The 12,575-nt window shown below is 44.1% G+C and overlaps 3 protein-coding genes across 3 annotated transcripts; all 3 read right to left on the reverse strand.

The window, feature by feature from the left end:
• Positions 1 to 789: 789 nt before the first annotated feature.
• Acsf2 (Acyl-CoA synthetase family member 2) lies at positions 790 to 4,300 on the reverse strand. The gene is made up of 3 exons (XM_064683472.1): positions 4,068 to 4,300; positions 1,201 to 2,653; positions 790 to 1,134 (listed from the first exon to the last, which is right to left on the reverse strand). The coding sequence occupies exons 1-3, from the start codon at positions 4,139 to 4,141 to the stop codon at positions 865 to 867; spliced, it is 1,797 nt and encodes a 598-aa protein (XP_064539542.1). The 5' UTR covers positions 4,142 to 4,300; the 3' UTR covers positions 790 to 864.
• A 1,983-nt stretch (positions 4,301 to 6,283) lies between these two features.
• Positions 6,284 to 8,074, reverse strand: LOC135429295 (cytosolic non-specific dipeptidase-like). The gene has a single exon (XM_064683561.1). The coding sequence runs from the start codon at positions 8,072 to 8,074 to the stop codon at positions 6,284 to 6,286; it is 1,791 nt and encodes a 596-aa protein (XP_064539631.1).
• A 1,500-nt stretch (positions 8,075 to 9,574) lies between these two features.
• Positions 9,575 to 11,386, reverse strand: LOC135429198 (cytosolic non-specific dipeptidase-like). Its single transcript, XM_064683454.1, has one exon. The coding sequence runs from the start codon at positions 11,384 to 11,386 to the stop codon at positions 9,575 to 9,577; it is 1,812 nt and encodes a 603-aa protein (XP_064539524.1).
• Between the last annotated feature and the right edge of the window lie 1,189 nt (positions 11,387 to 12,575).

Here is a 12,575-nt window from a genome sequence, read left to right on the forward strand (position 1 = left end):
CATCACTATTAGGCAATGCTTCTTTTATACAGTTTTGCGACAACAACAATGCAAACGGTCGATACGTATTGACGATTGTGCATAGGAACCAAAACAAAAGGATAGTTACAGTTATTGCGCTGAGCAGCCATCATGCATTTTCGGAATTATACATACAGACATATATATGACCAATGGCGCGCCGGCGCACAATCTGTTTTAATTCTGGTGTCTCCGACTTTTGGCTACTTACTGACATTCTTGTTCGCCTGGTAATTCAGCTGCATTTTGTTGACACAGCCGACATGCCGGATGGAATTTGGCGACCGTTAAATTTTAAATATTAATTTGCTATCAAGCAACCGCATTAGAGTGAGATGCGAAATCTGCGAAATCGTAAGCTGCCAGGATTACTCCTGGATCCTTCGATTTGTTGGACACAGGACTCGTCGGAATTGGCAAGCGTATGGCACAGATATAGCTACTTTGTTAAAAGGGACATATCTTCATTTAATTGCATATATAAAAATGCAAATATAAAATAGGCTAAATGTTATTTAAATATATACCGATGGCAATGACAGTCGGGATGGATCCGTACAAGTTGAAAGAGGTACGTACATATGTACATATTATATCACTCCGAAATCGGACTGTAGTTTCCCGAGATATTTCAATTCGAAATTTTTTCGCACACTTTAAATGGCCATATCTCGGGCAAATTAAGTCCGATCTGGAAAGATATGCCATCCACCTTGAGCAATTATTATAGATTTGTCATATCCTTATAGATAATCGCAAAAGCGACAGTTTTTTGTACATTTAATTATCAATTTTTATTGCTATATGAGTAAATGAAACCTGTACAAGAACAAGAGCTAATACTTAAACTCGAACAGCCTGTGCTTGGTCCTTCTTTGGGTGGAAAGTCTCCTCAAACTGTTTCAGGAGCTTGAACTTTTGAATTTTGCCGGAAGTGGTCGTGGGGAATGTATCGACGGTCACCACATACCGTGGCACCTTGAAGTGGGCCAGTTTACCCTTGCAGTAGGCCTTCAGGGCCTCGTTGGTAAAGGACTTGGGATCGACGTCGCTCTCGAGGCGAACAAAGGCGCAGAGCTCCTCGCCCAGACGTTCGTCGGGCACGCCGATAACCTGAAGAAAAAGGAAGGAAAACCCAATGAGCAGCTGAAGGAGGAAGCGCTGAATGTGGAAACTTACATGAGTCTCGATCACCTGCGGATGGGTGTTCAAAAAGTCTTCGACCTCTTTGGGGAATATATTCTCGCCGCCTCGTATGACCATCTCCTTGAGGCGGCCCACGATGCGTCCGTAGCCATCGCTCTCGAGCACAAACTGATCGCCCGTGTGGAGCCAATTGTCTTCGGCGAGAATCTCCTTGGTTTTCGCCACATCGCCATGGTAGCCCAGCATGGTCATATAGCCGCGCACGCACAGCTCGCCCGGCTGGCCGAGGGGCACAATGCAGCCCTGTGCATCGATAATCTTGGCCTCGATGTGATCCGTGAGGTGACCCACGTAGTGAAGGACGCGATCATCCTGCTCCCCGGGCAGAGACTGGAAGATGACAGCCGTTGACTCGGTCAGGCCGTAGACGCTGTGGACGGCCTGCACGCCCAGCACCTGCTTCACGTCCAGGACGAGCTGCGGCGAGACTGGGGCGCCACCAGTGATAGCCTTCCTAATCTTGCCTAGCGGCAGCTGCAGTTTGCGCTGCTCAGCCACCAGATCAACATACATTGTCGGTGTACCGTGTATCACAGTGCACTTCTCGTTGACAATCGCCTGCAGCGAGTCCTTGGGATTGAAACCGGCTGCTGGCAGGACCAGAGTAGCGCCCTTGGCCATAGCCGCCATGATGGTGATGCCCACGCCGAAGGCATGGAAGAGCGGCACCTGGACACAAATGCGCTCGCCCCCGAGCTCGTTGCGGTTGCCCACATGGATGCCATTGTTGACGAAACTGTGATGAGAGAGCACCGCCGCCTTGGGATGGCCGGTGGTGCCCGAGGTGAACTGCACATTGCATGGACTCTCGGGCTGTATTTGGCGCTGCAGCTTGCCAATCTCCGCCTGCTCGCTGGCATTGCTCAGATCCAGCAGCTCATCGAAGCGCATCGCGCCTTTCAGACTCTGTTGGCTGTTGATGATGACGGTGCGCAGATGCGGAAACTTTTCGCTCTTGAGCTTGCCCGGCTCCGATTGAGCTAGTTCCGGGCAGATGTCCCGCAGTATCTCATAGTAGTTCTGCGTCCTGAATGTATCCGGCGCCAGAATCGCCTTGATGTCCACCTTGTTCAGGCAGTACTCCATCTCGGGTCCCTGGAAGGCCGGATTGATGCCCACCGAAGTGAGGCCCGCACGCGCCGCACCCATCATGCCCAGATACCACTGGATATAGTTGGGCGCCCAGATGCCAACCGCATCGCCCCTCTGCAGTCCCAGCTTGAGCAAGCCCGCCGCCAAGCGGTCCACCTCAGCCAACAGGCTGCGGAACGTATATCGCTTGGCCTCGTGACACGAAACCAGGGCCTCCGTGCTGCCAAACTTGGAGGCGGCCAGCTCCAGCTGTTGGCCCACATTGCGATACACCAGCGGCTCCTTGCCTATGTGATGTAGGTAGCTGTTGAAAGCTGCACTCGATGTGGACAGGCTGCAATGGAGAGATTGGATAGAGCGTTGAATAAAATAAATATATATCTATATACAAAATAAATAAAATATTTATAAAAAACAAATATAATTCATATATTTATTTATTTGCCGCGAACAAGTGTTATCTGTATTACACCTATATTCCACGCTGTTAGGTAGATTTTCCAAAATTCTTAAATTAAGCTATGCTAAAGATCTTCAAATATGATTTAATGAAAATAAAAAATTACGATTAATAAATACATTGCAAAACTATAAAAATGAGTACAAATCTACTTTTATATTTGGCATAAGGGTGTGTATTCGTCGTTGTACCATAAAATGTGGTACAGTCCAACATTGATAAGATTTGTACTATATTGGGAACAAAATTGTTGGTAAAAAAAAACAAAACAAGGTTTTCCGAATTGAAATAGATTGGATAAAAGAGGGGATTTATTGTGTCTATGAAGCACAACAAATACGGAATATTAACTGATACGAAATATATATATATTTTACATATAATTTAACATAATTACAGTAATTATTTAACTTAAATATGTATCAATCTTTAGAAAATGGCGTACATACATATATGTGCAGTTAATATTTTCCAACCTAATACGCGCATAGGTTTGAATCTCTGCTGCGGGTGGTGTGTACTCACTCAAAAGTTGTTCAGCTGGCAAATCGCTTTTAAAGCTTTCGCCAAATAACGTTTATAGCAAGATTTTATGGCGCTCTGTTTACAAGAACAGCCTTGAAATTACGGCACTTTGTTGCTGTTCTAGACAATGTTATGTTTTTGTTTGGATTAGCTCGCAGAGCGTGGCATGTACATACATACGTATTTATGCACATACATATATGTGTGTATGTATATATATATTTAATCACTTACATGTGGTACATGCTTATCTTCACTATTAAAAAGCTATTAAATGTGACATTTGTATACGAAACTATATGTATCTGTTTAATCTGTTTAATAGAAAAATGAAATAAATATATATATTTCTCTTTTACCAAGTGGCTGAACACCGGCTAAAAATACGCAACTGTTAATGGAAAAGTTTCTGTGTTCAACAGGTGCTTGAAAAGATTCTGCGCAGTTAGATAAAAATTTGATAGGTAAATTTGCAATGCGTTTACACAAAGTTAATTATAACAATTAGCAGCTGGCTGGGCTAATAAACAGGAGTTGTGGGATATTCGAATATTACGCAATTTCTGGTAAGGCGTAGATGTCGACGTGGAGATAAATACAAAGATGCCAAAAAAACAACCCTTGGAAAATATTTGAGCTATGCAAATGTTTACAGCTGTTGGCATATGCGCACTTGGGTTAATCCTTTGTTAGAGCTGATGTCCTTCTGATAACCTGACCTTTTTTGTATGTATTCGGGTTTGTGTCCTTTCTAAGCATTTACCTGCGCAGCGCCTGCTGGCCAAAGCTCTGAATGAGCACATGCCTGGACACGATTTGCAGCTTCTTGTTGAACATGTTTCACACTATTTTTTTAAAAAAATACTTAAAACACAATTTGTTCTTTTTTCATAACTTCTCAAGTGTCAATATGTATTCACGATTTGCGCAGCGTTCGATTCACGTAATAAAACTCCCCAAAAATGCTTCGGACAGACACGTCCACTATTCGCCGCGTACAGGCGCGTACTGAGAAGGCGCTAAACGCAGTCGACGTCGGTTTGCTAAACTTAAAGAGGAAAAGAGATAGCAAGAGAGAGAGAGAAAGAGTGTGGGAGAGAGCGCGGTGAAGGAATCAACAATTTTTAGTTCTAATACCCAGCACAAAAAATAAATGTGTGAAAGAGCGTATATTTAAACGGAGCAAATAGGTCACCACAGCTTCTGCCTCAGGCACGACGATCTTGTCTAGAGACAAAATTAGTTCGAGAGTGTTTAGTACTTTATAAAAATTTCCCCATCACTCGGATTGTATTTAAACAATGAACTTTTAAAGCTAATGACTAGGTCAGGCTTAGACAGCCCATAAATACTGACTCGAATATTTATATATACATATATATAATTATTGAGTAAAAACCAAAAAAATATACATACATGGTTATTTTTTCAGTCTTTTTTTTTGCGTCTTGTGCATGCTCTCTAAACTTATCACAAAATATTTGTGGGCAGGGTTCTACACAATTAGTATAGGTTTTTATTCAGTGTGCAGGGTGTTTGTTAGTCGCTTATATATTTTAAACACATAATTACTTTAAATACTTATTCAGTTTGCAGGGTGTTTGTCAGTCGTGCATACTTGTGTTATACATTGTTAGCTGTTGCTATTTATGTTTTATTAGTTTTCGTTTGCTGATCGGCGCCTTATTTTTATTGCGATTTGTTTTGTTTATCATCATCGCTTGTATTTTGTTCCCACATTCTGCACGCGGCACGTGTTGACGTCGATGCCGACGCCGACGTCGACTGCGACGTCGCTTTATTTGCTTTTCGTTTTTGTTTTTGTAGTTTTCTTTTTTTATGTTTGTATTTTTATTCGCTTCAATTTATGAAACCGGCATTTGTGCTCTTTTTCGACCGACTTTATTTATTTATTTTTTTTTTTTTGGTTTGTTTTCCGCTCGTTTTTTGTGCTTTTAAATTTAAAAAGCTTTGTTGGTTGTTTAGCGGCAGTTTTTTATGAGATCCGCTAATAATTGGCCTCGCTCTGCTAATTCTACTGTAAGTTTATCAAACAAAAATTTTTATTCATCGTAATTGGTTGCTTTAAAAGTTTTCGAATTATTCGTTCTCAGACTCGACTCTAATTTCCCGATTTATGCATAGTATAAAATATGTATGCATAGTATAGTATAGAAAATAGCAAAAAGTACTTTATGATTTAATAATTTATGTATTTTCTTCTCCAAATTTTGTATGAACATCCACGGATACTTCTAACTATTAAACAATCACAATTTAAACAAATGAATAATTAAAATGATTACTAGGATAGTTATCTGAAATAATTCGTAGCTCTTCTGATTTGCTAATTGAAAATCAAGCTCTTTATACTCGTTATCATATCAACTTTCTATATTTTATTGTTGGCTTAGGTCTGCCCACCTTTTGGCTGTCTGGAATTTTTGGTATATATTTTTAATAGAATTTTATTTAGTCTTATACTCTGTTCGCTTAAAACGAAAAGGGCTGTTTTGGGGGTGTGTCTGTTACAGAACGCATTACTTAGGTCTTTCGAGCGAGGGATGATTTTTACACTTTCCTAAGAACAAAGGTATGTGTATCAGTCTATGCCGAAATAATTAAACCAGAGACAAAATTAGGGTATAAGGTCTACTGGTGATATCCAATATAGATTACATAAGTAATATATGTGTTTCTTCCACTTTTCCCGAAATGTTTTTGCACCAGATACACAGAGTATCCCTCAGTTGGGAGCATTAAACGTGCTACTTAATAATTTGAGTATAATTTCTGTTTTTAAGTTTGGCAAATTAATAATCTAAGAATTTCTTATCAATTTTCGGGGCATTAGCATCGTATATGTACAAATTTTATTGGGCTAGTGTGGCGTGTGTCTGGCCTTATCAGGGCATAGAGAAATTAAATGAAATTAAATGAAAAAAACAACGACCCAAACATGGTAATCAGGTGAGGTCTTTATGTGTCTAGCTGGGTTTTCTTCTTTGTTTGACCCAACAGCATTTGGCGCATGTTGGGGAAGGGTTCGTCCTCGCGCGGCATGTTTTCGATCTCAGTCTCGTCCAGCTCGTAGAGGACGTGGGACACGGCGGCCACTCGGGGCTCCATCATGCGTATGAAGTCGTGCTCATACGTTTTGCCCCTTTCGAAGCAAAAGTCCTTGATTTCGGTGCACTTGCATTCGGGCGGCACGATCGCCACCTCATATAACATTGTCGCATAGAGCTCAAGATTCTTCTGGTATTCTTCAAGGCGCATGCCCTCGTCCGGCTTTCCGATCCGCGTGTGTATGGAGCTGAAGGGCAGACCCACAACCTGCGCTTTCTTGGTGCAATATTTGCGCAGCTCGTTCATCATGGGCATGCAGACGTTGACGGTATCCGGAATGGCCGCCTGGACGTTGTACACTCGCTCGTAGGCGCGGCGGGCGGACAGATTGAAGGGTGCATTCCGTGCCTCATTTAGCGGCTTCAGCGAGTCCAGGATCCGCAGAGAGGCGGGATGCTCGCACTTGAGCCGGCAATAGGCACAGTCCAAATGCTGGCGCACCAAAAAGGTAACATATTCCACACTCTGGTCGGGCACCAGCTTCACGGAGAACTTGGCCCTTATGCGCCTGGGCTTATAGAATTCGCGCTGGCTCGAGTACATGCGATGATCCACGCTGTGCAGCACCAGGGTGGACATGCACCAGCGATGCTTGAGGAACAGCGCCCTGGACTGCTCGTGGGGCAGGCGTGTCACGCCGTACGTATCCTTGTACTCCATAATGCCCACCTCGGCCTGGCAGAGTATGTCCCAGTCGTGGTGTGTCACGGGCAGCACATGACGCTGCAGACCCTCCGACAGGGCGCTCTTCGGATCGGTCAGGCTGTTCATTAGCAGGATCAGCTCCACCAGGGGATCATTCTTTGGCGTGGTAACGGTTGGGTCGACCTCATCTGTTGTCGAACTGCGCTGGGGCTCGACTTTCTTTGTTACCTCCAATTCAAAGTAAATGTAGCCGCTGTGGCTGGTGGTTAGCATTGGTAGAACCGGTGTGATCCATAGATTGGTGTTGGTTATCAACAGATCGACAGCCTTGAAGAAAATCGTCCGCTCTGCGATGATTCGTCGCAGGGGCTCATTGTTGTTATCGTCGAAGGTGTCGATAATGAATCTCAGGTTCACCGGCAGATCTTCCGTTTCCTCCATCCAGGCCTGGGTCGCTTGCAGCCAGCACAAGACGGGTCCCTTCGAGGTAGTCAATCCATTACCATAGAGATACTCATTCTTTTGGGTTAGCTTGAAGGGATGCTGCGTCCAGCCATCGGCATCTTTCACGTTTGGCACATCCACATGCCCATAGACGAGCACCACGTTCTTGGCGGGTGTGGAAAAATAATTGGCGAAGATCACATAATGCGTTGGCTTATCAATGCCCTGCGGCTTTACCTCCACCACCTCCACATCGAAATTGAGCTCAATTAGGCGCTGGGCCAACCGATCGACGAGCTGTTTTGATTCCTTGTTGAATTTGTGATTGTTTGATATGCTCTTGATCGCCAGCATCACGTCCATCTCGTGTAAATAATCTTCGTTATTGAAATATAGACGATCCACCACCTCATCCAGTTCGCTTTCTTTCACCGTAATCCGCTCCTCGGGCGGGAAGTCCCTGATGCAGGTATCCCGCAAACAATCACAGCGATCATATTTCGATCGATCCACGAAAACGCCGCAGCAATTGCGCTCACCCCAGCAAATCATTTTTACGTTCTATTTATCTATAATTCAACTTGGAAATTTCTAACAATTTTATATTCGAAAGTAAAGATGAAAGCTAAAACAAATTATTATCACATAGTTTTGACGCAAGGTTGATAGGAATTGGGTATGATAGGCTCACGATACTGAGTTCTGAATTAACTTAATTGGGCTTCAAGGAAGGTAATTATACCCTCTACTTAGATACATGATTGTGACCAAGTCTTAAAACTAATCTTATGCTAATTAATTCTAACTGCTAGCGTGGGAGCCAGTGTTGCCTACTGTCGCTTCAAAAAAGTTGCTAAATACAATACTAAAAAAAATGGCTGACTTTGCTTTTTGAACACAATTCGGCAATAAACTGGTTTTGCGAGGCCAAATCATCTGAAAGTTTAAATTCTTATTAGCTGACCAACACTGAAAACAGCCAATTTTAGCTAGAAAACTGCTGAGTTGACAACACTGGCGTGCTTAGCATGGCACATCTTTATTGAAAGCTTTGGGTTTTCAACTTCACTAAGCTTTCGATCTTCCCATGTTGTACAGACTTGAGCATGGCTGGCATAAAAAACTACAAACTAAAACTTAAGAATGTTCTTAATACTAGTACAAGGCACTTTTAATAAGCGACTGACTGATGTTATTGGATTTCAATGTAAGTAGTGTAGGATTCTATGATTTCCTGTCATTAATGTATTTATACACTTGTCAAGGGTACTATAATTTTGCCATTAAAAATGTAACGCTTAGAACGAGTCAGCTCCGACCTCAAAAAGTGTATATATTATATATCAGCATCAAAAGCCGTGTTAATATAGCTATATCCGTATTTCCGTGTGTCCGTGTATATGCGAACTAGTCTCTCAGTTGTTGGCCTATTGCCTTGAAACCTTGTATAGGTTCACCTTTCTGCTGCAGGAAGTACATAAGTCAGAACTGGCCGAATCGAACTACTATATCATATAATGAGTTATCGATATGCAGGTACTTGTATGAACATATTTGTGGCTTATCAAAATATCTTGACCAACCCTGGCACCTACTTTCTAAACTATGCTGCTTTTACATGTGCCAAGCCTCATCGCACTACTATATTAACTAGCTAACTCTATGGGAAACGGTCAATTTCAAGATATTTTCATAAAACTCAGCATTTGCAAGCTTCACTATTCTCATATATATTTGCAATGCCGTAAGGCAAAGGTCCGCAAGGGTATTTGATATTCCTGACTTTCTCGATTAAGTGTACCCTCGACACAAAATGGTTGACAGAGACAAGTTAAATAGATGAATTAAGGCATAAATTCGCAATGTCTGGTTAATATTTACCAAAATATCACAATCAAATATCGATCAACATACTTAGTAAATATTAACCAAAGATTGTAAATCTTATTTAATTCTCACATGATTTTCAGAAGCAAAAGGACAACAGACATAGATCCTTTAAGCAGATAATTAAAAAGAATGGATGAATCCGAATCGAAGACTCCACAGGCATTATATTGGAGCAGCAGGGGCCCTCTTCCTCTTGTTGGGTTTCTTGAAACTAAATGGCAAACATAGGAATTTCTTCAAGGATTTCCTTTTCGGCGCTTTCTTTGGAGCCGGTTGATCTTTATGCTTTAACTTAAAGAAGCTAGTCAATAGATTGCGTTTGGGAGGCACTGGCAGATCATAGCCACGATCGGCATCCAGTTTCTCCTTGACGCCTCGCAGGTTGCAATACTTATTGATCAGATCACACTTGCACTTGGTTCGGAGGAAGGAGAGCTCATATAAGAGGCGGGCACAGGTTTTGGTGTGCCGCATAAGGTTGTCCTCCTCAATGCTCTCGTTCTCCTGGTGATGGCGATCCCTGCGCTTGTAGAAGGGCATCAGGATGATGGGCTTCCTGATCAGCTTACCCAGCACATTGGCAATGGGCAGACAAATGGGTATGCCCTGTGTGGCAATCGGATCCTTTTGGTAGACTTCGCCCACGGCTCGCATGAGGGCTTTCATTAGCTTGCTCTCCATGGACCAACTGGTCGGCTCCATGTAATCGATCAGATGGACGGAGATGGTGGTGCCAAGAGCCAGTTCGTTGCTCAAGTGCAGCAAATATTCCTTGACGGCGATGTGCACCTGGTCCACTTCCTGATCGGGCACCAGCCGAATGGAAAACTTGCCCAGCACCTTCATGGGCAGGATGCGACTGCAGCCGGGTCGACTGTCCGCGCCCTCGATCCCATGCATGGTCAGGCTCGGCTTGCACCAGCGTTTCTGCAGCAGCTCGACCTTATTCGCATCGTGCCGCAGCCGGCGCACGAACAGCTCCTCCCTGTACTCATAGGAACTAAAGTCGGCCGTCTCGAGCAGATGCCACTCGGGTGTCGACAGACGCCGCACATTGTTCTCGATGCGGGGTATTTCGATTTCGTGCTCGTCGTTGACCAGACGATTCATCACATGGCACATATCGATCATCGGCTCAAATACTAGGCCACCGGCCAGGCCGCCCTCCAGGCTCTTGTTGGCGCCGCGCAGCTCGACCCCAAAGTATGCCCAGCCGGTGAGGCTGCAGGAGATGACGGGTCGATCGTTGTTCAGCCACGAGTTGACATCGAATACCATGTAGTCGATATCCACAAAGAAGTCGCTCCTCGCACGCACATAGTCCTGCAGTCCGGTGCTGCCCACCTCGTGCAGCATGTCCACAATGAACTTGACATTTATCGGCAGATCCTCGTGCACCTGGAGCCAACATTCGATGGCATGGATCCAGCCCACGAGCATGCCCTTGCCGCTGGTCACGCCCCGACCATAGACCAGGCCATCCTTGAGGATCATCTCAAAGGGATCGTTCAGCCAGCACTCTGGTTTGGCGGGCAGCACATCCAAATGGCCATAGATCAGCAGCGTGGGCTTGGTGGGCGAGGAAAAGTATCTGGCGAAGAGCACCTTCTGATGCGGCTCCCGAAAGCAATTGGCCGGATCGTCGGGTATTTGATGCTCATATATTCTGAACTTTAAGTGGGCCAATCGATTGGCGATCCAGTCGAGTGCCATGCAGCTCTCCACAAGGAACTTCGGCTCCACGGACACCGATTTGAACTTGACCATCTTTGCGAGATCTTGGATCAAATCGTCCACCTGGTCATCGATTGCTCTCAGCACATCTGGCTCATTATTATCGAGGCGTTCCCGCTCGTCGATCATCTGTTGTGTCGGATGGCGCATCTGACAGTGCTGGCAATGGCATTTGGTCGGTGGCTCAAAGTTCAAATCCTCGTCAGTGGCTCGCATCGAGGTGCGCGAGTGTCGCGACATTCCCCTGCGCGACAATACGCTGCGAGTTGAACTCGCGGCTCGCATTGAACTCCTGCTGGCCGAACGTCTCCCCCTCATATGTAGCGACATTTTTCGCTTTTTTTTTTATTCTTCACTTATATAAATTTTGATTTTTTTAATATTTATTGAGCACATTCAAAGCAGTGTCATGTCAAATAGTTGATTCGAGTTTATAGCTTGATTGTGATTGAATCAGAAATTGAACTTTACACTAAATAATCCCCGGCACGTATGTTCTTCGAGTTGCCTAGTCTACCAGGGAACTGAACAACGATGAAACCCGATTAGAATCGAAGGCTAATTGCTTTTAGCAATAATAATTGTGCTCGTCGACTTTTTAAAAGGTTTCCTCTAACAACGGATGATGGCTTAGATGGAGCTAGACTTCCGGATTCAGCTGGGAAATAAGTTAGTTACTCTAAGATATTTCTGAACTATGCTAACGGAGTGTAGGGAAGTAGTTTTCAAAAACTTGGATACTTGGTCATGCCCGAATATTAACCCAATCGGAATCTGTAGGTAGGCCTCTGATTTCTTGATAGATTGTATTAACTTTTGGTATTGCCTTTTGAGAAGTGAATGCCAATTAATTGGATATGTATAAAAGAATCTTAAGAACTGTCGCAATTTCATCAAGACCCATCTCTGGGCTGAGAAACTTGACGAAAGTTGAGAGCTGTTCGCGCTGTAGTTTTCGCGCCAAAAAGTGTGTCAGGCATTCAGAAAGGTGTGGAATCAACAATTGTAAACAAACGCGTGCGCCTCAGAGGACGCCACTTGATGGTGCCCCCACGCCCCTCTCCCTCACGTCCCACTGGCACGTTCTTTCGTCATGTTGCCAAGGTGCTGGTCGATGGGGCTTGCCAGGTAAAGTGGCGAAAATAATTTCGACTGGCAAATCAGAAACTCGCAGAAGCTCGTGGCAAACGGTTGTTGGTTCGCTTTGCACTCGCTCAAAACTCACTCAAACATTTTTCCCATTTGGCCAGAAAGCAGCCAAAAGTAGCGGCGGCGGCGGCGGCGGTTCCGCTAAAGTGAGACGCACACGCAACCCAAAAGGGGAGCCATAAAAATAAGGCTAAACATATAAAATTGTGTAGTAAAAGTGAAGAAAGCGAAGAAAGCAAAGGAAACCCAAGCAATAATAATAGCAAGCGGATGTGTGTAG

Source organism: Drosophila montana, unplaced genomic scaffold (genome assembly GCF_035044405.1).
Source record: "Drosophila montana isolate Dmon_TW-CO22-7 unplaced genomic scaffold, ASM3504440v1 contig_2626_1, whole genome shotgun sequence".
NCBI lineage: Eukaryota > Metazoa > Arthropoda > Insecta > Diptera > Drosophilidae > Drosophila > Drosophila montana.

Coding starts and splice junctions, on each gene's coding strand:
- LOC135429198 (XM_064683454.1), bottom strand. CDS start 11,386: ATGTCGCGACACTCGCGCACCTCGATGCGAGCCACTGACGAGGATTTG.
- LOC135429295 (XM_064683561.1), bottom strand. CDS start 8,074: ATGATTTGCTGGGGTGAGCGCAATTGCTGCGGCGTTTTCGTGGATCGA.
- Acsf2 (XM_064683472.1), bottom strand. CDS start 4,141: ATGTTCAACAAGAAGCTGCAAATCGTGTCCAGGCATGTGCTCATTCAG. Junction 2,654..4,067: donor GGCCAGCAGGCGCTGCGCAG/GTAAATGCTTAG, acceptor TCTCCATTGCAG/CCTGTCCACATCGAGTGCAG. Junction 1,135..1,200: donor CGCAGGTGATCGAGACTCAT/GTAAGTTTCCAC, acceptor CTTTTTCTTCAG/GTTATCGGCGTGCCCGACGA.